Source organism: Oncorhynchus clarkii, chromosome 21 (genome assembly GCF_045791955.1).
Source record: "Oncorhynchus clarkii lewisi isolate Uvic-CL-2024 chromosome 21, UVic_Ocla_1.0, whole genome shotgun sequence".
NCBI lineage: Eukaryota > Metazoa > Chordata > Actinopteri > Salmoniformes > Salmonidae > Oncorhynchus > Oncorhynchus clarkii.
Window position 1 is genome coordinate 739,182 of NC_092167.1, and position 26,652 is coordinate 765,833.

Here is a 26,652-nt window from a genome sequence, read left to right on the forward strand (position 1 = left end):
GCAGTACTAGTAGTAACAGAACATGTAGTACTAGTAGTAACAGAACATGTAGTACTAGTAGTAACATAACATGTAGTACTAGTAGTAACAGAACATGTAGTACTAGTAGTAACATAACAAATATTCTCCCCAACTGAATATTGGTTCAAGTTCAACATTCCAAGTCAATCAAATTGTTTACAGTTATCCAAAGTAGATGAAGAAATAGACAAACAACAGGGGACGTGTCAGAACATGTCTAAGGGAATATGGCTACAAGCAACGACAGCTCACGAGGGTAAAACCAGTAAATGTGACATCAAGACGGTAAATGTAGTCACTGTAACGCAGGACTGTGTATATGTAGTCACGGTAACGCGTGTGTCTGTGTGTGTGTGTGTGTGTGTTGTTCCTGGCGGTCCGATTATTTCCTCAGTTCCTGCGGAGGCCCCTTCCCTGAATGTAGTCCTCCAGACCCTGTAGCTCTACCATGGCCTTGTCCAGAGTCGCCCTCTCGGACAGCTCAACCACCTGCACAACCAGAGATGGAACAGACGAGATGGTGTTAGCTGGAGGAACCTGTCTGTGCTTCTGCTTCGCTCTTTGGGTTTAGGCTGGGTAACTATAGAGACCGTTAGGCTGGGTAACTGTAGAGACCGTTAGGCTGGGTAACTGTAGAGACCGTTAGGCTGGGTAACTGTAGAGACCGTTAGGCTGGGTAACTATAGAGACCGTTAGGCTGGGTAACTATAGAGACCTTTAGGTTTAGGCTGGGTAACTATGGAGACCTTTAGGTTTAGGCTGGGTAACTACAGAGACTTTTAGGTTTAGGCTGGGTAACTACAGAGACCTTTAGGTTTAGGCTGGGTAACTATAGAGACCGTTAGGCTGGGTAACTGTAGAGACCGTTAGGCTGGGTAACTATAGAGACCGTTAGGCTGGGTAACTATAGAGACCTTTAGGTTTAGGCTGGGTAACTATGGAGACCTTTAGGTTTAGGCTGGGTAACTACAGAGACCTTTAGGTTTAGGCTGGGTAACTATAGAGACCTTTGGGTTTAGGCTGGGTAACTATAGAGACCGTTAGTTTTAGGCTGGGTAACTATAGAGACCTTTGGGTTTAGGCTGGGTAACTATAGAGACCTTTAGGTTTAGGCTGGGTAACTATAGAGACCTTTGGGTTTAGGCTGGGTAACTATAGAGACCGTTAGGTTTAGGCTGGGTAACTATAGAGACCTTTGGGTTTAGGCTGGGTAACTATAGAGACCTTTGGGTTTAGGCTGGGTAACTATAGAGACCGTTAGGTTTAGGCTGGGTAACTATAGAGACCTTTGGGTTTAGGCTGGGTAACTATAGAGACCTTTAGGTTTAGGCTGGGTAACTACAGAGACCTTTGGGTTTAGGCTGGGTAACTATAGAGACCGTTAGGCTGGGTAACTATAGAGACCTTTAGGCTGGGTAACTATAGAGACCTTTGGGTTTAGGCTGGGTAACTACAGAGACCTTTAGGTTTAGGCTGGGTAACTATAGAGACCGTTAGGCTGGGTAACTATAGAGACCTTTGGGTTTAGGCTGGGTAACTATAGAGACCGTTAGGCTGGGTAACTGTAGAGACCTTTGGGTTTAGGCTGGGTAACTACAGAGACCTTTAGGCTGGGAAACTGTAGAGACCTTTGGGTTTAGGCTGGGTAACTACAGAGACCTTTAGGCTGGGAAACTGTAGAGACCTTTGGGTTTAGGCTGGGTAACTACAGAGACCTTTAGGCTGGGTAACTACAGAGACCTTTGAGTTTAGGCTGGGAAACTACAGAGACCGTTAGGCTGGGTAACTATAGAGACCTTTGGGTTTAGGCTGGGTAACTACAGATACCTTTGGGTTTAGGCTGGGTAACTATAGAGACAGTTAGGCTGGGTAACTGTAGAGACCTTTGGGTTTAGGCTGGGTAACTACAGAGACCTTTAGGCTGGGAAACTACAGAGACCTTTGAGTTTAGGCTGGGAAACTACAGAGACCGTTAGGCTGGGTAACTATAGAGACCTTTGAGTTTAGGCTGGGTAACTACAGAGACCTTTGAGTTTAGGCTGGGTAACTGTAGAGACCTTTGGGTTTAGGCTGGGTAACTACAGAGACCGTTAGGCTGGGAAACTACAGAGACCTTTGAGTTTAGGCTGGGTAACTGTAGAGACCTTTGGGTTTAGGCTGGGTAACTACAGAGACCGTTAGGCTGGGAAACTACAGAGACCTTTGAGTTTAGGCTGGGTAACTATAGAGACCTTTAGGCTGGGAAACTACAGAGACCTTTCAGTTTAGGCTGGGTAACTATAGAGACCTTTGGGTTTAGGCTGGGAAACTACAGAGACCGTTAGGCTGGGTAACTACAGAGACCTTTGAGTTTAGGCTGGGTAACTACAGAGACCGTTAGGCTGGGTAACTATAGAGACCTTTGGGTTTAGGCTGGGTAACTACAGATACCTTTGGGTTTAGGCTGGGAAACTACAGAGACCTTTAGGCTGGGAAACTACAGAGACCTTTGAGTTTAGGCTGGGAAACTACAGAGACCGTTAGGCTGGGTAACTATAGAGACCTTTGGGTTTAGGCTGGGTAACTACAGATACCGTTAGGCTGGGAAACTACAGAGACCTTTGAGTTTAGGCTGGGTAACTGTAGAGACCTTTAGGTTTAGGCTGGGTAACTGTAGAGACCTTTAGGTTTAGGCTGGGTAACTGTAGAGACCTTTGGGTTTAGGCTGGGTAACTACAGAGACCTTTAGGCTGGGAAACTACAGAGACCTTTGAGTTTAGGCTGGGTAACTACAGAGACCTTTAGGCTGGGAAACTACAGAGACCGTTAGGCTGGGTAACTATAGAGACCTTTGGGTTTAGGCTGGGTAACTGTAGAGACCTTTGGGTTTAGGCTGGGTAACTACAGAGACCTTTAGGCTGGGACACTACAGAGACCTTTGAGTTTAGGCTGGGTAACTACAGAGACCTTTAGGCTGGGAAACTACAGAGACCTTTGGGTTTAGGCTGGGTAACTACAGAGACCTTTAGGCTGGGAAACTGTAGAGACCTTTGAGTTTAGGCTGGGTAACTACAGAGACCTTTAGGCTGGGACACTACAGAGACCTTTGAGTTTAGGCTGGGTAACTACAGAGACCTTTAGGCTGGGAAACTACAGAGACCTTTGGGTTTAGGCTGGGTAACTACAGAGACCTTTAGGCTGGGAAACTGTAGAGACCTTTGAGTTTAGGCTGGGTAACTACAGAGACCTTTGAGTTTAGGCTGGGTAACTACAGAGACCTTTAGGCTGGGAAACTACAGAGACCTTTGGGTTTAGGCTGGGTAACTACAGAGACCTTTAGGCTGGGAAACTGTAGAGACCTTTAGGGCTGGGTAACTACAGAGACCTTTAGGCTGGGACACTACAGAGACCTTTGAGTTTAGGCTGGGTAACTACAGAGACCTTTAGGCTGGGAAACTACAGAGACCTTTGGGTTTAGGCTGGGTAACTACAGAGACCTTTAGGCTGGGAAACTGTAGAGACCTTTGGTAACTGGGTAACTACAGAGACCTTTGAGTTTAGGCTGGGTAACTACAGAGACCTTTAGGCTGGGAAACTACAGAGACCTTTGGGTTTAGGCTGGGTAACTACAGAGACCTTTAGGCTGGGAAACTGTAGAGACCTTTGGGTTTAGGCTGGGTAACTACAGAGACCTTTAGGCTGGGAAACTGTAGAGACCTTTGAGTTTAGGCTGGGTAACTGTCGAGACCTTTGTGACAACAGTACTTCTGATGTAAAAAACAAAAGGGCCTTCTAAAATAAAAATGGATTGATTGAGGAACCTAGAAACAAGCTATTAAGGCCAGTCCATGACGCGTGCTTGCACAGTGTGTATCTGTAACACACAGTGATGTTCTCTGTAACCCATCTCGAGTGTTATTGATGTGTGATCACTGGTGATTAAGAGGTAACTTGGAACCACACCTTTTTACTGGCTGCCTTCAGTCTCTGCAGCTGCAGTATGGCTGCATCCTTCGACAGCAGCTCCAAATCTTCCTCTATCTTAGACTGGGGAAATAAAACACAATACGTTTAAATATATATATATATTAGGTTGTCGTTCATTACCTCATGCTGACGTGTCCCCGTGTGGTTGTTTAATTGCGGTTGAAGCTTGTTTTAACGTGCTTTTGTGTTTGATTGTCAGCGCCGTCCTGTGTTTACCTCATTCACTGGCTTCCCAGCAGCTTCCTGGTATAGCTTTTCACAGATCTTTACCTGCAATCAATCAATCAGCCAATCAAACAATCAGCCAATAAAACAATCAGCCAATCAAACAATCAGCCAATCAAACAATCGTATCTATTTAAAAAAAACACAAAAAACATGTACTTTGTCAGATGTTGTCATAAATTGCTTTGACAGATTTAGTGTGAGAGTCTTCTACACAGACACTAGCTGGGTTACAGAGCAGTGTAACATAATCCCTGAAACACAAAAAAAGGGCCACAGGAAATCCTGTCTGTGTTTGAGGCTCTACCGTCACAGAGAGACGGTTCACGCAATTCACATAGGAAGTGTCCCCAAAACAAATGGCACCCTATTTCATATATGGTGCACTACTTTTAACCAGAGCCCTATGGACCCTAGGGTGCCATTTGGGAGGCAGTTATAATGTTTGAGACACTTACTGGGTGAATGCATTCCTTCACTTCATCCAGCAGGCCCCCGAGGTCAGGATAATTTCTGTCTTGTCTCTGGAGAACTTCCCGATAAAAGTCAAGGATTGTGAGCAGGACACAGCCGTGGTACTGGACATGGGAGAGAACAGGAGAATGGACATTGTGTTTAGTAAATGTGCTGCCGAGGTCGAGCACGATGGACATGGTGTCGATGGAACTTCTTCATTGCACTCATTCGTCTCAGACTCATGCAGGATCCCAGAGCACCAACAGATCAATCAATCAAATGTATTTTTTATAAAGCCCTTTTCACATCAGTCGATGTCACACAAAGTGCTTTACAGAAACCCGGTGTAAAACCCAGATGAGCAAGCTATGCAGAGGCAAAAGCACAGTGGCAAAAGTCCCTACAAGTCAGGAACCTAGAGAAGAACCAGGCTTTGAGGGGTGGCCTGTCCCCTTCTGGCTGTACCAGGTAGAAATGAGAAACCTAAAGAGGAGCCAGGCTCTGAGGGGTGGCCTGTCCTCTTCTGGCTGTACCAGGTGGAGATTATAAACCTAGAGAGAGGAACCAGGCTCTGAGGGGTGGCCTGTCTTCTTCTGTGTCAGTCCTTACCTTCTTGTGCTTCTTGATCTTGTCAAAGGTGACTGTCTTTAACAGGATCCTGTCATCATGAGACGTGTTTGTCTAGTGAAGGAAACAACAGGTACAGTATGTCAATCCACTATACAGACTCATTCACACATGACCCATCAAAATAGAATCTATCTCTGTTTAGCCATTGGGAGTGTAATGACCCATCAAAATATGATCTATCTCTGGTTAGCCATTAAGAGTGCAATGACCCATCAAAATATGATCTATCTCTGGTTAGCCATTGAGAGTGCAATGACCCATCAAAAATAGAATATATCTCTGGTTAGCCATTGAGAGTGCAATGACCCATCAAAAATAGAATATATCTCTGGTAAACCATTGGGAGTGTAATGACCCATCAAAAATAGAATCTATCTCTGGTAAACCATTGGGAAGGGTACCCATGATTTGACCACTCAAAAAGCAAAAGCATTGTGACATAAACAACAACAACAACAATAAACACATAAACAAACGTACAGTCAATAACACAATAGAAAGATCTGTGTACAGTGTGTGTAAATGAAGTAAGGTAAGGTAAGGCAATAAATAGGCCAATAGTGGTTAAATAAATTACAATTTAGCAATTAACACTGGAGTGATACAGCATATGCGCAGTTAAGGATGTGTAAGTAGGAATACTGGTGTGCAAAAGAGCAGAAAAACAAAAAACACAATGGGGATGAGGTAGGTAGTTGGTTGTAAGGGCTATTTACAGATGGGCTGTGTACAGCTGCAGCGATCGGTAAGCTGCTCTGACAGCTGACGTTTAAAGTTAGTGAGGGAGATATAAGTCTCCAACTTCAGTGATTTTTCCAATTCGTTCCAGTCATTGGAAGCCGAGAACTGGAAGGAAAGGCGGCCAAAAGAGGTGTTGGCTTTGGGGATGACCAGTGCAATATACAGTGCCTTGCGAAAGTATTCGGCCCCCTTGAACTTTGCGACCTTTTGCCACATTTCAGGCTTCAAGCATAAAGATATAAAACTGTATTTTTTTTGTGAAGAATCAACAACAAGTGGGACACAATCATGAAGTGGAACGACATTTATTGGATATTTCAAACTTTTTTAACAAATCAAAAACTGAAAAATTGGGAGTGCAAAATTATTCAGCCCCTTTACTTTCAGTGCAGCAAACTCTCTCCAGAAGTTCAGTGAGGATCTCTGAATGATCCAATGTTGACCTAAATGACTAATGATGATAAATACAATCCACCTGTGTGTAATCAAGTCTCTGTATAAATGCACCTGCACTGTGATAGTCTCAGAGGTCCGTTAAAAGTGCAGAGAGCATCATGAAGAACAAGGAACACACCAGGCAGGTCCGAGATACTGTTGTGAAGAAGTTTAAAGCCGGATTTGGATACAAAAAGATTTCCCAAGGTTTAAACATCCCAAGGAGCACTGTGCAAGCGATAATATTGAAATGGAAGGAGTATCAGACCACTGCAAATCTACCAAGACCTGGCCGTCCCTCTAAACTTTCAGCTCATACAAGGAGAAGACTGATCAGAGATGCAGCCAAGAGGCCCATGATCACTCTGGATGAACTGCAGAGATCTACAGCTGAGGTGGGAGACTCTGTCCATAGGACAACAATCAAGTCGTATATTGCATAAATCTGGCCTTTATGGAAGAGTGGCAAGAAGAAAGCCATTTCTTAAAGATATCCATAAAAAGTGTAGTTTAAAGTTTGCCACACGCCACCTGGGAGACACACCAAACATGTGGAAGAAGGGGCTCTGGTCAGATGAAACCAAAATTGAACTTTTTGGCAACAATGCAAAACGTTATGTTTGGCGTAAAAGCAACTCACCCTGAACACACCATCCCCACTGTCAAACATGGTGGTGGCAGCATCATGGTTTGGGCCTGCTTTTCTTCAGCAGGGACAGGGAAGATGGTTAAAATTGATGGGAAGATGGATGGAGCCAAATACAGGACCATTCTGGAAGAAAACCTGATGGAGTCTGCAAAAGACCTGAGACTGGGACGGAGATTTGTCTTCCAACAAGACAATGATCCAAAACATAAAGCAAAATCTACAATGGAATGGTTAGAATGTGTTAGAATGGCCAAGTCAAAGTCCAGACCTGAATCCAATCAAGAATCTGTGGAAAGAACTGAAAACTGCTGTTCACAAATGCTCTCCATCCAATCTCACTGAGCTCGAGCTGTTTTGCAAGGAGGAATGGGAAAAAATGTCAGTCTCTCGATGTGCAAAACTGAAAGAGACATACCCCAAGCGACTTACAGCTGTAATCGCAGCAAAAGGTGGCGCTACAAAGTATTAACTTAATAATAATTTTGCACGCCCAATTTTTCAGTTTTTGATTTGTTAAAAAAGTTTGAAATATCCAATAAATGTCGTTCCACTTCATGATTGTGTCCCACTTGTTGTTGATTCTTCACAAAAAAATACAGTTTTATATCTTTATGTTTGAAGCCTGAAATGTGGCAAAAGGTCGCAAAGTTCAAGGGGGCCGAATACTTTCGCAAGGCACTGTACCTGCTGGAACGCGTGCTACGGGTGGGTGTTGCTATGGTGACCAGTGAGCTGAGATAAGGCGGAGCTTTACCTAGCAAAGACCAACGAGAGCATACAGGTCGCAGTGGTAGGTAGTATATGGGGCTTTGGTGACAAAACGGATGGCACTGTGATAGAATGCATCAAAATGGCTAAGCAGAGTGTTGGAGACTATTTTGAAAATGACATCACCGAAGTCAAGGATCGGTAGGATAGTCAGTTTTACGAGGGTATGTTTGGCAGCATGAGTGAAGGAGGCTTTGTTTGCGAAATAGGAAGCCGATTCTAGATTTAACTTTGGATTGGAGATGCTTAATGTGAGTCTGGATGGAGAGTTTACAGTCTAGCCAGACACCTAGGTATTTGTAGTTGTCCACATATTCTAAGTCAGAACCGTCCAGAGTAGTCATGCTAGACGGGCAGGTGGGTGTGGGCAGCGATCGGTTGAAGAGCATGCATTTCGTTTTACTAGCATTTAAGAGCAGTTGGAGACCATGGAAGGAGTGTTGTATGGCATTGAAGCTCGTTTTTAGGTTTGTTAGCACAGTGTCCAAAGAAGGGCCAGATGTGTATGGAATGGTGTCGTCTGCGTAGAGGTGGATCAAAGAATCACCCGCACCAAGAGCAACATCATTGATATATACAGAGAAAAGAGTCGGCCCGAGAATTGAACCCTGTGGCACCCCCATAGAGACTGCCAGAGACAACAGGCCCTCCGATTTGACACATTGAACTCTGTCTGCGAAGTAGTTGGTGAACCAGGCGAGGCAATCATTAGAGAAACCAAGGCTGTTCAGTCTGCCGATAAGAATACGGTGATTGACAGAGTCGAAAGCCTTGGCCAGGTCGATGAAGACGGCTGCACAGTTCCTGTCTTTTATCTATGGCGGTTATGATATCGTTTAGAGCCTTGAGCGTGGCTGAGGTGCACCCGTGACCAGCTCGGAAACCAGATTGCATAGCGGAGAAGGTACGGTGGGATTGGAAATGGTCAGTGATCTGTTTGTTGACTTGGCTTTCGAAGACTTTAGAAAGGCAGGGCAGGATGGAAAGGTAAAAGCTCTAACTGTTTGGGCACCTGGATAGCATGACAGAACTCTGCAGGTTATCTCTACAGTAGATTGCAATGCCACCCCCTTCAGCAGTTCTGTCTTGACAGAAAATGTTGTAGTTGGGGATGGAATCCTACATTGTCTTTGGGGGAGAGTTCCTGATGTACAGTATACTGTATATATAGATATATATACAGTAGTGTACTGATGAAGACAGTATATATAGAGAGATATACAGTAGTTTGCTGATGAAGACAGTATATATAGAGAGATATACAGTCGTCTACTGATGAAGACAGTATATATATAGAGAGATATACAGTAGTCTACTGATGAAGACAGTATATATATAGAGAGATATACAGTAGTCTACTGATGAAGTCAGTATATATAGAGATATACTACAGTAGTCTACTGATGAAGTCAGTATATATAGAGAGATATACAGTAGTCTACTGATGAAGACAGTATATATAGAGATATACTACAGTAGTCTACTGATGAAGACAGTATATATAGAGAGAGATATACAGTAGTTTACTGATGAAGACAGTATATATAGAGAGATATACAGTAGTCTGCTGATGAAGACAGTATACAGTTGGCAGGTCGATTAGGACATCTACTTTGTGCACGACACAAGTAATTTTTCCAACAATTGTTAACAGACAGATTATTTCACTTATGATTCACTGTATCACAATTCCAGTGGGTCATACACTAAGTTGACTGTGCCCTTAAACAGCTTGGAAAATTCCAGAAAATGATGTCATGGCTGTAGAAAAAATTTAACTGTTTGGCCATAATGACCATCGTTATGTTTGGAGGAAAAAGGGGGAGGCTTGCAAGCCGAAAAACACCATCCCCACCATGATGCACGGGTTGTGGCAGCATCATGTTGTGGAGGGGCTTTGCTGCAGGAGAGACTGGTGCACTTCACAAAATAGATGGCATCATGAGGGAGGAAAAATGATGTGGATATATTGAAGCAACATCTCAAGACATCAGTCAGGAAGTTAAAGCGTGGTTGCAAATGGGTCTTCCAAATGGACAATGACCCCAAGCATACTTCCAAAGTTGTGGCAAAATGGCTTAAGGACAACAAAGTCAAGTTATTGGAGTGGCCATCACAAAGCCCTGACCTCAATCCTATAGAACATATGTGGACAGAACTGAAAAAGCATGTCGAGCAAGGAGACCTACAAACCTGACTCAGTTACACCAGCTCTGTCAGGAGGAATGGGGCCAATATTCACCCAACTTATTGTGGGAAGCTTGTTGAAGGCTACCCAAAATGTTTGACCCAAGTTAAACAATTTAAAGGCAATGCTACCATATACTAATTGAGTGTATGTAAACTTCTGACCCACTGGGAATGTGATGAAATAAATAAAAGCTGAAATAAATAATTCTCTCTACTATTATTCTGACATTTCACATTCTTAAAATAAAGTGGTGATCCTAACTGACCTAAGACAGGACATTTTTACACAGATTAAATGTCAGGAATTGTGAAAAACTGATTTTAAATGTATTTGGCTAAAGTGTATGTAAACTTCCCACTTCAACTGACAGTATATGTAGTTTTCTAATGAAGACAGTATATAGAGAGAGATATACAGTAGTCTACTGATGAAGACAGTGTAAATATAGAGATATACAGTAGTCTATTGATGAAGACAGTATATATAGAGATATACAGTAGTCTACTGATGAAGACTACTGATGAAGACAGTATATATAGAGATATACAGTAGTTTACTGATGAAGACAGTATATATAGAGATATACAGTAGTTTACTGATGAAGACAATATATATAGAGATAAACAGTAGTCTACTGATGAAGACAATATATATATATAGAGAGATATACAGTAGTCTACTGATGAAGACAGTATATATATAGAGATATACAGTAGTCTACTGATGAAGACAGTATATATATAGAGATATACAGTAGTCTACTGATGAAGACAGTATATAGAGAGATATACAGTAGTCTACTGATGAAGACAGTATATATATAGAGATATACAGTAGTCTACTGATGAAGACAGTATATAGAGAGATATACAGTAGTCTACTGATGAAGACAGTATATATATAGAGATATACAGTAGTCTACTGATGAAGTCAGTATATATAGAGATATACAGTAGTCTACTGATGAAGACAGTATATATAGAGATATACAGCAGTCTACTGATGAAGACAGTATATATAGAGATATACTACAGTAGTCTACTGATGAAGACAGTATATATATAGAGATATACAGTAGTCTACTGATGAAGACAGTATATATATAGAGATATACAGCAGTCTACTGATGAAGACAGTATATATATAGAGATATACACAGTAGGTTACTGATGAAGACAGTATATATAGAGAGATACAGTAGTTTGCTGATGAAGACAGTATATATAGAGATATATAGCAGTCTACTGATGAAGACAGTATATATAGAGAGAGATATACAGCAGTCTACTGATGAAGACAGTATATATAGAGATATACAGTAGTCTACTGATGAAGACAGTATATATAGAGAGATATACAGTAGTCTACTGATGAAGACAGTATATATATAGAGATATACACAGTAGGTTACTGATGAAGACAGTATATATAGAGAGATATACAGCAGTCTACTGATGAAGACAGTATATATATAGATATACAGCAGTCTACTGATGAAGACAGTATATATATAGATATACAGCAGTCTACTGATGAAGACAGTATGTGTAGAGATATACAGCAGTCTACTGATGAAGACAGTATATATAGAGATATACAGCAGTCTACTGATGAAGACAGTATGTGTAGAGATATATACAGTAGTCTACTGATGAAGACAGTATGTGTAACTACAGTTGGTCAGTACTTACGAAGTCTTTCTGGACTTCCTGGATCAGCTCCTGCAGTTTGGCCAGGTCCACACAGTGAGAGAACCTGTTCTTCCCACACACCCTGGACCGGGCTCTGGACCGGGCCTCCCTCTGGACCCGGGAAGTAGCACAGTCCTGACCCATAACAGCCAGAAGGAGAACCAGCAGCAGAGAGAACGGGACCACACTGGACAAACTGGGCATATTTATACTGGATCAACTGGTGCCTGCTTCGACTGGTTCAACTTGTGCCTGCTTCGACTGGATCAACTGGTGCCTGCTTCGATTGGATCAACTGGTGCCTGCTTCGACTGGGTCAACTGCTCACCTTGTCTCTATCTGAATCACCTGGTCACCTGGTTCGTTCAATTTCTGTTTGAATCACCTGATTCAAATGACCTGCCAAATATCTGACCTACAGCACATACAGGATCTGATTCACTGAATCTCTGAATCACTGATGTACAATCGACTCACTGAGTTTCCTACTCTACTAACTGACTGATTGAAAGACTGACTGAGCAAATGATTCCCTTCTTCTTCCCGTCCTCTCAGCAGGTGAGTCAGTCAGGTCTGCTCTGTTCTCCGCAGGTGAAATCTCTGTGGGTCTGGCATTCCTCTCTACAGTCACTACTAACCTTTATACGCTGCCATAGCTCCTCCTGATGATGTAACATTACACACACACACACAAACACACCTAAACATGCACACATCTCCCTCCCTCCCTCCCTCCCTCCCTCCCTCCCTCCCTCCCTCCCTCCCTCCCTCCCTCCCTCCCTCCCTCTTTCACTGCATGTTGTCATTCTGCTCTCTGGAATGTGCAACCTGACAACAGAATGGTTGGTGTCCCGTTGAAACCTGAGGTGGGCAGATATTCTATCCCTTTGTTCATTCCTGTGGATCCACTCTGGTGTCTGGGTCCTGAGAAGCTGTACTCTGTACAGTGCAGGACAAAACACCAAACAATTTTGGTGTACATTGCGCATCATAACAGACAGTGTATGTACGTTTATCATGTCTTCACGTATCAGGGTTGCAGTTACAACGTGAAACAAGCGAAAGGTGTGTGTGGACTCGGGGACGATTTAACCAGGTCATGACATTTGAAGGCGTTTGCTTTGAATACGGCGTCCTAGATTCTATTTGCTGATGAAACCACAAGTAACGTGCTTTTCTTCAACAAATAGTTGTAATGAAACAAGAATGTAGTTGCACAATCAGCTCACACCCAGAACTGTTTACAATGCAAACACCTGAATTAAATATCACTGCCAAATATTGATTGATTGATAATTGATTGTGGATATTGTGGTGTGGAGAACGATTAGATCTAACTCGTTAAGATGTTTAGATGTTGGTGGCCTGCTCTGCCTGTTCAGTCTCAGAGACAGAGACAGTGATGTTGGTGGCCTGCACGGCCTGTTCAGAGACAGAGACAGTGATGTTGGTGGCCTGCTCAGCCTGTTCAGCCTCAGAGACAGAGACAGTGATGTTGGTGGCCTGCTCGGCCTGCTCAGCCTCAGAGACAGAGACCGTGATGTTGGTGGCCTGCTCTGCCTGTTCAGCCTCAGAGACAGAGACAGAGATGTTGGTGGCCTCTCAGCCTGTTCAGCCTCAGAGACAGAGACAGAGATGTTGGTAGCCTGCTCGGCCTGCTCAGCCTCAGAGACAGAGACAGTGATGTTGGTGGCCTGCTCTGCCTGTTCAGCCTCAGAGACAGAGACATTGATGTTGGTGGCCTGCACGGCCTGCTCAGCCTCAGAGACAGAGACAGTGATGTTGGTGGCCTGCTCAGCCTGTTTAGCCTCAGAGACAGAGACAGAGATGTTGGTGGCCTGCTCGGCCTGCTCAGCCTCAGAGACAGAGACAGTGATGTTGGTGGCCTGCTCTGCCTGTTCAGCCTCAGAGACAGAGACATTGATGTTGGTGGCCTGCACGGCCTGCTCAGCCTCAGAGACAGAGACAGTGATGTTGGTGGCCTGCTCAGCCTGTTCAGCCTCAGAGACAGAGACAGAGATGTTGGTGGCCTGCTCGGCCTGCTCAGCCTCAGAGACAGAGACAGTGATGTTGGTGGCCTGCTCAGCCTGTTCAGCCTCAGAGACAGAGACAGAGATGTTGGTGCCCTGCTCAGCCTGTTCAGCCTCAGAGACAGAGACAGAGATGTTGGTGGCCTGCTCGGCCTGCTCAGCCTCAGAGACAGAGACAGTGATGTTGGTGGCCTGCTCTGCCTGTTCAGCCTCAGAGACAGAGACATTGATGTTGGTGGCCTGCACGGCCTGCTCAGCCTCAGAGACATTGACAGTGATGTTGGTGGCCTGCTCAGCCTGTTCAGCCTCAGAGACAGAGACAGTGATGTTGGTGGCCTGCTCGGCCTGTTCAGCCTCAGAGACAGCGACAGTGATGTTGGTGGCCTGCACGGCCTGCTCAGCCTCGGAGACAGAGACAGTGATGTTGGTGGCCTGCTCAGCCTGTTCAGCCTCAGAGACAGAGACAGAGATGTTGGTGGCCTGCTCGGCCTGTTCAGCCTCAGAGACAGAGACAGAGATGTTGGTGGCCTGCTCGGCCTGCTCAGCCTCAGAGACAGAGACAGTGATGTTGGTGGCCTGCTCTGCCTGTTCAGCCTCAGAGACAGAGACAGAGATGTTGGTGGCCTGCTCAGCCTGCTCAGCCTCAGAGACAGAGACAGTGATGTTGGTTGCCTGCTCAGCCTTTTCAGCCTCAGAGACAGAGACAAAGATGTTGGTGGCCTGCTCGGCCTGCTCGGCCTGCTCAGCCTCAGAGACAGAGACAGTGATGTTGGTGGCCTGCTCTGCCTGTTCAACCTCAGAGACAGAGACAGTGATGTTGGTGGCCTGCTCGGCCTGTTCAGCCTCAGAGACAGCGACAGTGATGTTGGTGGCCTGCTCGGCCTGTTCAGCCTCAGAGACAGAGACAGAGATGTTGGTGGCCTGCTCGGCCTGTTCAGCCTCAGAGATAGAGACAGTGATGTTGGTGGCCAGCTCAGCCTGTTCAGCCTCAGAGACAGAGACAGAGATGTTGGTGGCCTGCTCAGCCTGTTCAGCCTCAGAGACAGAGACAGTGATGTTGGTGGCCTGCTCGGCCTGCTCAGCCTCAGAGACAGAGACAGTGATGTTGGTGGCCTGCTCAGCCTGTTCAGCCTCAGAGACAGAGACAGAGATGTTGGTGGCCTGCTCGGCCTGTTTAGCCTCAGAGACAGAGACAGTGATGTTGGTGGCCTGTTCAGCCTCAGAGATAGAGACAGTGATGTTGGTGGCCTGCTCAGCCTCAGAGACAGAGACAGTGATGTTGGTGGCCTGCTCAGCCTGTTCAGCCTCAGAGACAGAGACAGTGATGTTGGTGGCCTGCTCGTCCTGCTCAGCCTCAGAGACAGAGACAGTGATGTTGGTGGCCTGCTCGGCCTGTTCAGCCTCAGAGACAGAGACAGAGATGTTGGTGGCCTGCTCGGCCTGTTCAGCCTCAGAGACAGAGACAGTGATGTTGGTGGCCTGCTCGTCCTGCTCAGCCTCAGAGACAGAGACAGTGATGTTGGTGGCCTGCTCGGCCTGTTCAGCCTCAGAGACAGAGACAGTGATGTTGGTGGCCTGCTCAGCCTGTTCAGCCTCAGAGACAGAGACAGAGATGTTGGTGGCCTGCACGGCCTGCTCAGCCTCAGAGACAGAGACAGTGATGTTGGTGGCCTGCTCGTCCTGCTCAGCCTCAGAGACAGAGACAGTGATGTTGGTGGCCTGCTCGTCCTGCTCAGCCTCAGAGACAGAGACAGTGATGTTGGTGGCCTGCTCGGCCTGTTTAGCCTCAGAGACAGAGACAGAGATGTTGGTGGCCTGCTCAGCCTGTTCAGCCTCAGAGACAGAGACAGTGATGTTGGTGGCCTGCACGGCCTGCTCAGCCTCAGAGACAGAGACAGTGATGTTGGTGGCCTGCTCGTCCTGCTCAGCCTCAGAGACAGAGACAGTGATGTTGGTGGCCTGCTCGGCCTGTTCAGCCTCAGAGACAGAGACAGAGATGTTGGTGGCCTGCTCAGCCTGTTCAGCCTCAGAGACAGAGACAGTGATGTTGGTGGCCTGCACGGCCTGCTCAGCCTCAGAGACAGAGACAGTGATGTTGGTGGCCTGCTCTGCCTGTTCAGCCTCAGAGACAGAGACAGAGATGTTGGTGGCCTGCTCGGCCTGTTCAGCCTCAGAGACAGAGACAGTGATGTTGGTGGCCTGCTCAGCCTGCTCAGCCTCAGAGACAGAGACAGTGATGTTGGTGGCCTGCTCGGCCTGATCAGCCTCAGAGACAGAGACAGTGATGTTGGTGGCCTGCTCGTCCTGCTCAGCCTCAGAGACAGAGACAGTGATGTTGGTGGCCTGCTCGGCCTGCTCAGCCTCAGAGACAGAGACAGTGATGTTGGTGGCCTGCTCGTCCTGCTCAGCCTCAGAGACAGAGACAGTGATGTTGGTGGCCTGCTCGGCCTGCTCAGCCTCAGAGACAGAGACAGTGATGACTCGGTCATAACGTCAGCCGGGTTTTAAAGCAGTGCTGGTGTAGCAGAAAGATGTTGTGGTAACAAGGTGTGGGGTTGTGGACTACTTTCCTATGAGAATGAAGTGTGTGTGTGTGTTGGGGGGCTTTTAGAGTGATTCACATGCGTCAGTCAGTCGGCCTCATTTCAATGTTCCTATGCAGCCACATAGCTACCCACTTCTGAGTTGGCAAATACTCTGACAACAGGTAGTTGTTGGCATTATGGACTTGTTGTTGGCCCTAAAGTAGACCAGGTTGTTGTTGGCTGTAAAGTAGACCAGGTTGTTGTTGGCTCTGAAGTAGACCAGGTTGTTGTTGTCTCTAAAGTAGACCAGGTTGTTGTTGTCTCTAAAGTAGACCAGGTTGTTGTTGTCTCTGAAGTAGACCAGATTGTTGTTGTCTCTAAAGTAGACCAGGTTGTTGTTGGCTCTAAGTAGACCAGGTTGTTGTTGTCTCTAAGTAGACCAGGTTGTTGTTGTCTCTAAAGTAGACCAGGTTGATGTTGGCTCTAAAGTAGACCAGGTTGTTGTTGTCTCTAAAGTAGACCAGGTTGTTGTTGTCTCTAAAGTAGACCAGGTTGTTGTTGTCTCTAAAGTAGACCAGGTTGTTGCTGGCTCTAAGTAGACCAGGTTGTTGTTGTCTCTAAGTAGACCAGGTTGTTGTTGTCTCTAAAGTAGACCAGGTTGTTGTTGTCTCTAAAGTAGACCAGGTTGTTGTTGTCTCTAAAGTAGACCAGGTTGTTGTTGTCTCTAAAGTAGACCAGGTTGATGTTGGCTCTAATTAGACCAGGTTGTTGTTGGCTCTAAGTAGACCAGGTTGTTGTTGGCTCTAAGTAGACCAGGTTGTTGTTGGCTCTAAGTAGACCAGGCTGTTGTTGGCTCTAAGTAGACCAGGTTGTTGTTGTCTCTAAAGTAGACCAGGTTGTTGTTGGCTTTAAGTAGACCAGGTTGTTGTTGTCTCTAAAGTAGACCAGGTTGTTGTTGTCTCTAAAGTAGACCAAGTTGATGTTGGCTCTAAGTAGACCAGGTTGTTGTTGGCTCTAAGTAGACCAGGTTGTTGTTGTCTCTAAAGTAGACCAGGTTGTTGTTGTCTCTAAAGTAGACCAGGTTGTTGTTGTCTCTAAGTAGACCAGGTTGTTGTTGTCTCTAAGTAGACCAGGTTGTTGTTGTCTCTAAGTAGACCAGGTTGTTGTTGTCTCTAAGTAGACCAGGTTGTTGTTGTCTCTAAGTAGACCAGGTTGTTGTTGTCTCTAAAGTAGACCAGGTTGTTGTTGTCTCTAAGTAGACCAGGTTGTTGTTGTCTCTAAGTAGACCAGGTTGTTGTTGTCTCTAAAGTAGACCAGGTTGTTGTTGGCTCTAAGTAGACCAGGTTGTTGTTGTCTCTAAAGTAGACCAGGTTGTTGTTGTCTCTAAGTAGACCAGGTTGTTGTTGGCTCTAAAGTAGACCAAGTTGATGTTGGCTCTAAGTAGACCAGGTTGTTGTTGGCTCTAAGTAGACCAGGTTGTTGTTGTCTCTAAAGAAGACCAGGTTGATGTTGGCATTATGAACTTGTTGAACTCTGAAGTAGACCATTGGAATGGCTTCTAGTGCTGTTGTCATGGCCACGTTACCATAAGGAAGTTCCAATCAACTGATCAACACACAACGTTGTGATTTGGTTTGTTGATATCTGTTATGTAATCCTAATAAGGGCCTAAAACCTGTTGTTAAACATGTAGGAAGTCACAGCGTGTGTTCTGATTGGCTGTTAAAGTGTAGGCCAAAAGCACCGTACTCTTTTTAACCAAGCATGTCAGTTAAGAACAAATTCCTACTTACAATGACGGTCTACCCAGGCCAAACCCGGACGACGCTGGGCCAATTGTGCTCCGTCCTTTTGGGACTCACAGGAACAGCCAGTTGTGATACAGCCTGGAATCGAACCAGGGTCTGTAGTGACATCACAAGCTCTGAGATGCAGTGCCTTAGACCTCTGCACCACTCGGTAGACCAGACTGGACTATTCCTTCCTGTATTAAATACCTTGATATTGTCTTTATGATGTATTATATACCTTTACATTGTCTTTATGATGTATTAAATACCTTTATATTGTCTTCATGATGTATTAAATACCTTTATATTGTCTTTATGATGTAATATATACCTTTACATTGTCTTTATGATGTAATATATACCTTTATATTGTCTGATATATTATATACCTTTACATTGTCTTTATGATGTATTAAATACCTTTATATTGTCTTTATGATGTATTATATACCTTTACATTGTCTTTAGGATGTATTATATACCTTTATATTGTCTTTATGATATATTATATACCTTTACATTGTCTTTATGATGTAATATATACCTTTATATTGTCTTTATAATGTAATATATACCTTTACATTGTCTTTATGATGTAATATATACCTTTACATTGTCTAGTGTATTAAATACCTTTACATTGTCTAGTGTATTAAATACCTTTATATTGTCTTTATGATGTATTATATACCTTTATATTGTCTTTATGATGTATTATATACCTTTACATTGTCTTTATAATGTAATATATACCTTTACATTGTCTTTATAATGTAATATATACCTTTACATTGTCTTTATGATGTAATATATACCTTTACATTGTCTTTATGATGTATTTTATAGATATATATTGGCTCGGTCTTAAAGCAGTGCTGGTGTAGCAGGAAGATGTGGTGATAACAACCTGTAGGGTTGTGGACCCTTAGGGGGGGTGGGGGCTTTTAGAGTGAGTCGCCCGAGTTTTAATGTTGCTACAGTGCCTTGCGAAAGTATTCGGCCCCCTTGAACTTTGCGACCTTTTGCCACATTTCAGGCTTCAAGCATAAAGATATAAAACTGTATTTTTTTGTGAAGAATCAACAACAAGTGGGACACAATCATGAAGTGGAACGACATTTATTGGATATTTCAAACTTTTTTAACAAATCAAAAACTGAAAAATTGGGAGTGCAAAATTATTCAGCCCCTTTACTTTCAGTGCAGCAAACTCTCTCCAGAAGTTCAGTGAGGATCTCTGAATGATCCAATGTTGACCTAAATGACTAATGATGATAAATACAATCCACCTGTGTGTAATCAAGTCTCCGTATAAATGCACCTGCACTGTGATAGTCTCAGAGGTCCGTTAAAAGTGCAGAGAGCATCATGAAGAACAAGGAACACACCAGGCAGGTCCGAGATACTGTTGTGAAGAAGTTTAAAGCCGGATTTGGATACAAAAATATTTCCCAAGCTTTAAACATCCCAAGGAGCATTGTGCAAGCGATAATATTGAAATGGAAGGAGTATCAGACCACTGCAAATCTACCAAGACCTGGCCGTCCCTCTAAACTTTCAGCTCATACAAGGAGAAGACTGATCAGAGATGCAGCCAAGAGGCCCATGATCACTCTGGATGAACTGCAGAGATCTACAGCTGAGGTGGGAGACTCTGTCCATAGGACAACAATCAAGTCGTATATTGCACAAATCTGGCCTTTATGGAAGAGTGGCAAGAAGAAAGCCATTTCTTAAAGATATCCATAAAAAGTGTTGTTTAAAGTTTGCCACAAGCCACCTGGGAGACACACCAAACATGTGGAAGAAGGTGCTTTGGTCAGATGAAACCAAAATTGAACTTTTTGGCAACAATGCAAAACGTTATGTTTGGCGTAAAAGCAACACAGCTGAACACACCATCCCCACTGTCAAACATGGTGGTGGCAGCATCGTGGTTTGGGCCTGCTTTTCTTCAGCAGGGACAGGGAAGATGGTTAAAATTGATGGGAAGATGGATGGAGCCAAATACAGGACCATTCTGGAAGAAAACCTGATGGAGTCTGCAAAAGACCTGAGACTGGGACGGAGATTTTGTCTTCCAACAAGACAATGATCCAAAACATAAAGCAAAATCTACAATGGAATGGTTCAAAAATAAACATATCCAGGTGTTAGAATGGCCAAGTCAAAGTCCAGACCTGAATCCAATCGAGACTGTGGAAAGAACTAAAAACTGCTGTTCACAAATGCTCTCCATCCAACCTCACTGAGCTCGAGCTGTTTTGCAAGGATGAATGGGAAAAAATTTCAGTCTCTCGATGTGCAAAACTGATAGAGACATACCCCAAGCGACTTACAGCTGTAATCGCAGCAAAAGGTGGCGCTACAAAGTATTAACTTAAGGGGGCTGAATAATTTTGCACGCCCAATTTTTCAGTTTTTGATTTGTTAAAAAAGTTTGAAATATCCAAGAAATGTCGTTCCACTTCATGATTGTGTCCCACTTGTTGTTGATTCTTCACAAAAAAATACAGTTTTATATCTTTATGTTTGAAGCCTGAAATGTGGCAAAAGGTCGCAAAGTTCAAGGGGGCCGAATACTTTCGCAAGGCACTGTGTACAGTCACATAGCTGCCCACTTCTGAGTTGGCAAATACTCTGACAACAGGTTGTTGTTGGCATTATGGACTTGTTTTTGGCTCTGAAGTAGACCATTGGAATGGCTTCTAGTGCCGTCGTCATGGCCACGTTACCGTGAGGAAGTCCCAATCAACTGATCAACACACGACGTTCTGATTTGGTTTGTTGATATCTGCTATGTAATCCTAATGAGGGCCTAAAACCTGTTGTTAAACATGTTGGAAGTCACAGCGTGTTCTGATTGGCTGTTAAAGTGTAGGCCAAAAGCACCGTACTCTTTTTATTTTTTTAACCAAGCATGTCAGTTAAGAACAAATTCCTACTTACAATGAGGGTCTACCCAGGTCAAACCCGGACGACGCTGGGCCAATTGTGCTCCGTCCTTTTGGGACTCACAGGAACAGCCAGTTGTGATACAGCCTGGAATCGAACCAGGGTCTGTAATGACATCACAAGCTCTGAGATGCAGTGCCTTAGACCTCTGCACCACTCGGTAGCCACATAAACCAGACTGGACTATTCCTTCCTGTATTAAATACCTTTATATTGTCTGGTGTATTATATACCTTTATATTGTCTAGTGTATTATATACCTTTATATTGTCTAGTGTATTATATACCTTTATATTGTCTAGTGTATTATATGCCTTTATATTGTCTAGTGTATTATATACCTTTATATTGTCTAGTGTATTATATACCTTTATATTGTCTAGTGTATTATATATCTTTATATTGTCTAGTGTATTATATACCTTTATATTGTCTAGTGTATTATATACCTTTATATTGTCTAGTGTATTATATACCTTTATATTGTCTAGTGTATTATATACCTTTATATTGTCTGGTGTATTATATACCTTTATATTGTCTAGTGTATTATATACCTTTATATTGTCTAGTGTATTATATACCTTTATATTGTCTGATGTATTATATACCTTTATATTGTCTAGTGTATTATATACCTTTATATTGTCTGATGTATTATATATCTTTATATTGTCTTTATGATATATTCTAACTTTATATTGTCTAGTGTATTATATACCTTTATATTGTCTTTATGATGTATTATATACCTTTATATTGTCTAGTGTATTATATACCTTTATAATGTCTAGTGTATTATATATCTTTATATTGTCTGGTGTATTATATACCTTTATATTGTCTTTATGATATATTCTAACTTTATATTGTCTAGTGTATTATATATCTTTATATTGTCTAGTGTATTATATACCTTTATATTGTCTAGTGTATTATATACCTTTATATTGTCTAGTGTATTATATACCTTTATATTGTCTGGTGTATTATATACCTTTATATTGTCTAGTGTATTATATATCTTTATATTGTCTGGTGTATTATATACCTTTATATTGTCTGGTGTATTATATACCTTTACATTGTCTAGTGTATTATATACCTTTATATTGTCTAGTGTATTATATACCTTTATATTGTCTAGTGTATTATATACCTTTATATTGTCTAGTGTATTATATACCTTTATATTGACTGATGTATTATATACCTTTATATTGTCTGATGTATTATATATCTTTATATTGTCTTCATGATATATTCTAACTTTATATTGTCTAGTGTATTATATACCTTTATATTGTCTAGTGTATTATATACCTTTGTATTGTCTAGTGTATTATATACCTTTATATTGTCTAGTGTATTATATATCTTTATATTGTCTGGTGTATTATATACCTTTATATTGTCTTTATGATATATTCTAACTTTATATTGTCTAGTGTATTATATACCTTTATATTGTCTAGTGTATTATATACCTTTGTATTGTCTAGTGTATTATATACCTTTATATTGTCTAGTGTATTATATATCTTTATATTGTCTGGTGTATTATATACCTTTATATTGTCTTTATGATATATTCTAACTTTATATTGTCTAGTGTATTATATACCTTTATATTGTCTAGTGTATTATATACCTTTATATTGTCTAGTGTATTATATACCTTTATATTGTCTAGTGTAATATATACCTTTATATTGTCTAGTGTATTATGTACCTTTATATTGTCTAGTGTATTATATACCTTTATATTGTCTGGTGTATTATATACCTTTACATTGTCTAGTGTATTATATATCTTTATATTGTCTGGTGTATTATATACCTTTATATTGTCTAGTGTATTATATACCTTTATATTGTCTAGTGTATTATATACCTTTATATTGTCTAGTGTATTATATATCTTTATATTGTCTAGTGTATTATATATCTTTATATTGTCTGGTGTATTATATACCTTTATATTGTCTAGTGTATTATATACCTTTATATTGTCTAGTGTATTATATATCTTTATATTGTCTAGTGTATTATATATCTTTATATTGTCTGGTGTATTATATACCTTTATATTGTCTAGTGTATTATATACCTTTATTTTGTCTAGTGTATTATATATCTTTACATTGTCTAGTGTATTATATACCTTAATATTGTCTAGTGTATTATATACCTTTATATTGTCTAGTGTATTATATATCTTTATATTGTCTAGTGTATGATATATCTTTATATTGTCTGGTGTATTATATACCTTTATATTGTCTAGTGTATTATATACCTTTATATTGTCTGGTGTATTATATACCTTTATATTGTCTTTATGATATATTCTAACTTTATATTGTCTAGTGTATTATATACCTTTATATTGTCTAGTGTATTATATACCTTTATATTGTCTGGTGTATTATATACCTTTACATTGTCTAGTGTATTATATATCTTTATATTGTCTAGTGTATTATATATCTTTATATTGTCTAGTGTATTATATACCTTTATATTGTCTTTGTGATGTATTATATACCTTTATATTGTCTAGTGTATTATATACCTTTACATTGTCTAGTGTATTATATATCTTTATATTGTCTAGTGTATTATATACCTTTATATTGTCTTTATGATGTATTATATACCTTTATATTGTCTAGTGTATTATATACCTTTATATTGTCTAGTGTATTATATACCTTTATATTGTCTAGTGTATTATATACCTTTATATTGTCTAGTGTATAATTTATCTTTATATTGTCTAGTGTATTATATACCTTTATATTGTCTAGTGTATTATATACCTTTATATTGTCTAGTGTATTATATACCTTTATATTGTCTTTATGATGTATTATATACCTTTATATTGTCTAGTGTATTATATATCTTTATATTGTCTTTATGATGTATTATATACCTTTATATTGTCTAGTGTATTATATACCTTTATATTGTCTTTATGATGTATTATATACCTTTATATTGTCTTTATGGTGTATTATATACCTTTATATTGTCTTTATGGTGTATTATATACCTTTATATTGTCTTTATGATGTATTATTTACCTTTATATTGTCTTTATGATGTATTATATACCTTTATATTGTCTAGTGTATTATATACCTTTATATTGTCTAGTGTATTATATACCTTTATATTGTCTAGTGTATTATATACCTTTATATTGTCTAGTGTAGTATATACCTTTATATTGTCTAGTGTAGTATATACCTTTATATTGTCTAGTGTATTATATACCTTTATATTGTCTAGTGTATTATATACCTTTATATTGTCTAGTGTAGTATATACCTTTATATTGTCTAGTGTATTATATACCTTTATATTGTCTAGTGTATTATATACCTTTATATTGTCTGGTGTATTATATACCTTTATATTGTCTGGTGTATTATATACCTTTATATTGTCTTTATGATATATTATATACCTTTATATTGTCTAGTGTATTATATACCTTTATATTGTCTAGTGTATTATATACCTTTATATTGTCTGGTGTATTATATACCTTTATATTGTCTAGTGTATTATATACCTTTATATTGTCTTTATGATATATTATATACCTTTATATTGTCTAGTGTATTATATACCTTTATATTGTCTTTATGGTGTATTATATACCTTTATATTGTCTTTATGATGTATTATATACCTTTATATTGTCTAGTGTATTATATACCTTTATATTGTCTAGTGTATTATATACCTTTATATTGTCTGGTGTATTATATACCTTTATATTGTCTAGTGTATTATATACCTTTATATTGTCTAGTGTATTATATACCTTTATATTGTCTAGTGTATTATATACCTTTATATTGTCTAGTGTATTATATACCTTTATATTGTCTGGTGTATTATATACCTTCATATTGTATAGTGTATTATATACCTTTATATTGTCTAGTGTATTATATACCTTTATATTGTCTAGTGTATTATATACCTTTATATTGTCTAGTGTATTATATACCTTTATATTGTCTTTATGATGTATTATATACCTTTATATTGTCTAGTGTATTATATACCTTTATATTGTCTAGTGTATTATATACCTTTATATTGTATAGTGTATTATATACCTTCATATTGTCTAGTGTATTATATACCTTTATATTGTCTAGTGTATTATATACCTTTATATTGTCTTTATGATGTATTATATACCTTTATATTGTCTAGTGTATTATATACCTTTATATTGTCTTTATGATGTATTATATACCTTTTTATTGACTTTATGATTTGCTGTACTCTTCTTGTACACGTCAATATGTACAAGTCTTGGTCTCAATGTATCTGAGTCTTGTAATCTATGTTTGTGATGAGAGACTCTACATGCTGTCCAATGAAGGTGCCTTAGTTTAGTTCAGGCACCGGCTTAGACACCCTTGAAACCATGCCTCAGTTGCAGAAGGACCCCTGTTCAGGCACCGGCTTAGCCACCATGGAAACCACATTAGGACCCCTGCTCAAAAGCACAGGAAGCAGCATGCAAACTCTAGACACTATAGACTTGACTGTCAGCTCTACTGGCCAACACTCATAGTTATTATGCTCTAGTATAGCAATAAGAGTGGTAAGTGCAATTAATTGAATGCAATGCAATGGCAGGATATAGCAATACTTATCAGTAGGTATCAGTTATGTTGCAGGTATTGAGCTGCCTTTGATACAATGAGTGATTCAGCTTCCAGTCTACCATCCATCCACTGCCACCTAGGAAAATGAAAATATACACACACACACACACACTGCTGACCAGCCATGCCGGCCTCACCCGTCATGCCGGCCTCACCCGCCATGCCGGCCTCACCCGCCATGCCGGCCTCACCCGCCATGCCGGCCTCACCCGCCATGCCGGCCTCACCCGCCATGCCGGCCTCACCCGTCATGCCGGCCTCACCCGTCATGCCGGTCTCACCCGTCATACCGGCCTCACCCGCCATGCCGGCCTCACCCGCCATGCCGGCCTCACCCGCCATGCCGGCCTTACCCGCCATGTCGGCCTCACCCGTCATGCCGGTCTCACCCGCCATGCCGGCCTCACCCGCCATGCCGGCCTTACCCGCCATGTCGGCCTCACCCGTCATGCCGGTCTCACCCGCCATGCCGGTCTCACCCGTCATGCCGGTCTCACCCGCCATGCCGGCCTCACCCGCCATGCCGGCCTCACCCGCCATGCCGGCCTCACCCGCCATGCCGGCCTCACCCGCCATGCCGGCCTCACCCGCCATGCCGGCCTCACCCGTCATGCCGGCCTCACCCGTCATGCCGGCCTCACCCGCCATGCCGGCCTCACCCGCCATGCCGGCCTCACCCGCCATGCCGGCCTCACCCGTCATGCCGGCCTCACCCGTCATGCCGGCCTCACCCGGCATGCCGGCCTCACCCGTCATGCCGGCCTCACCCGCCATGCCGGCCTCACCCGCCATGCCGGCCTCACCCGCCATGCCGGCCTCACCCGCCATGCCGGCCTCACCCGCCATGCCGGCCTCACCCGCCATGCCGGCCTCACCCGT

The 26,652-nt window shown here is 41.8% G+C and overlaps 1 protein-coding gene across 1 annotated transcript; it reads right to left on the reverse strand.

Moving 5' to 3' along the window:
• Positions 1 to 411: 411 nt before the first annotated feature.
• Positions 412 to 12,344, reverse strand: LOC139379553 (uncharacterized). The gene is made up of 6 exons (XM_071122369.1): positions 11,774 to 12,344; positions 5,278 to 5,349; positions 4,671 to 4,790; positions 4,204 to 4,257; positions 3,964 to 4,047; positions 412 to 510 (listed from the first exon to the last, which is right to left on the reverse strand). The coding sequence occupies exons 1-6, from the start codon at positions 11,975 to 11,977 to the stop codon at positions 412 to 414; spliced, it is 633 nt and encodes a 210-aa protein (XP_070978470.1). The 5' UTR covers positions 11,978 to 12,344.
• Between the last annotated feature and the right edge of the window lie 14,308 nt (positions 12,345 to 26,652).

Bases quoted from the DNA above. Each gene is read 5' to 3' on its own strand.
- LOC139379553 (XM_071122369.1), bottom strand. From the start codon at position 11,977: ATGCCCAGTTTGTCCAGTGTGGTCCCGTTCTCTCTGCTGCTGGTTCTC. The intron at 4,258-4,670 runs GTAAGTGTCTCA...GATTGATTGCAG, and splicing joins TGAAGGAATGCATTCACCCA to GTAAAGATCTGTGAAAAGCT. The intron at 511-3,963 runs GTGTGGTTCCAA...CTGGTTGTGCAG, and splicing joins TGAAGGCAGCCAGTAAAAAG to GTGGTTGAGCTGTCCGAGAG.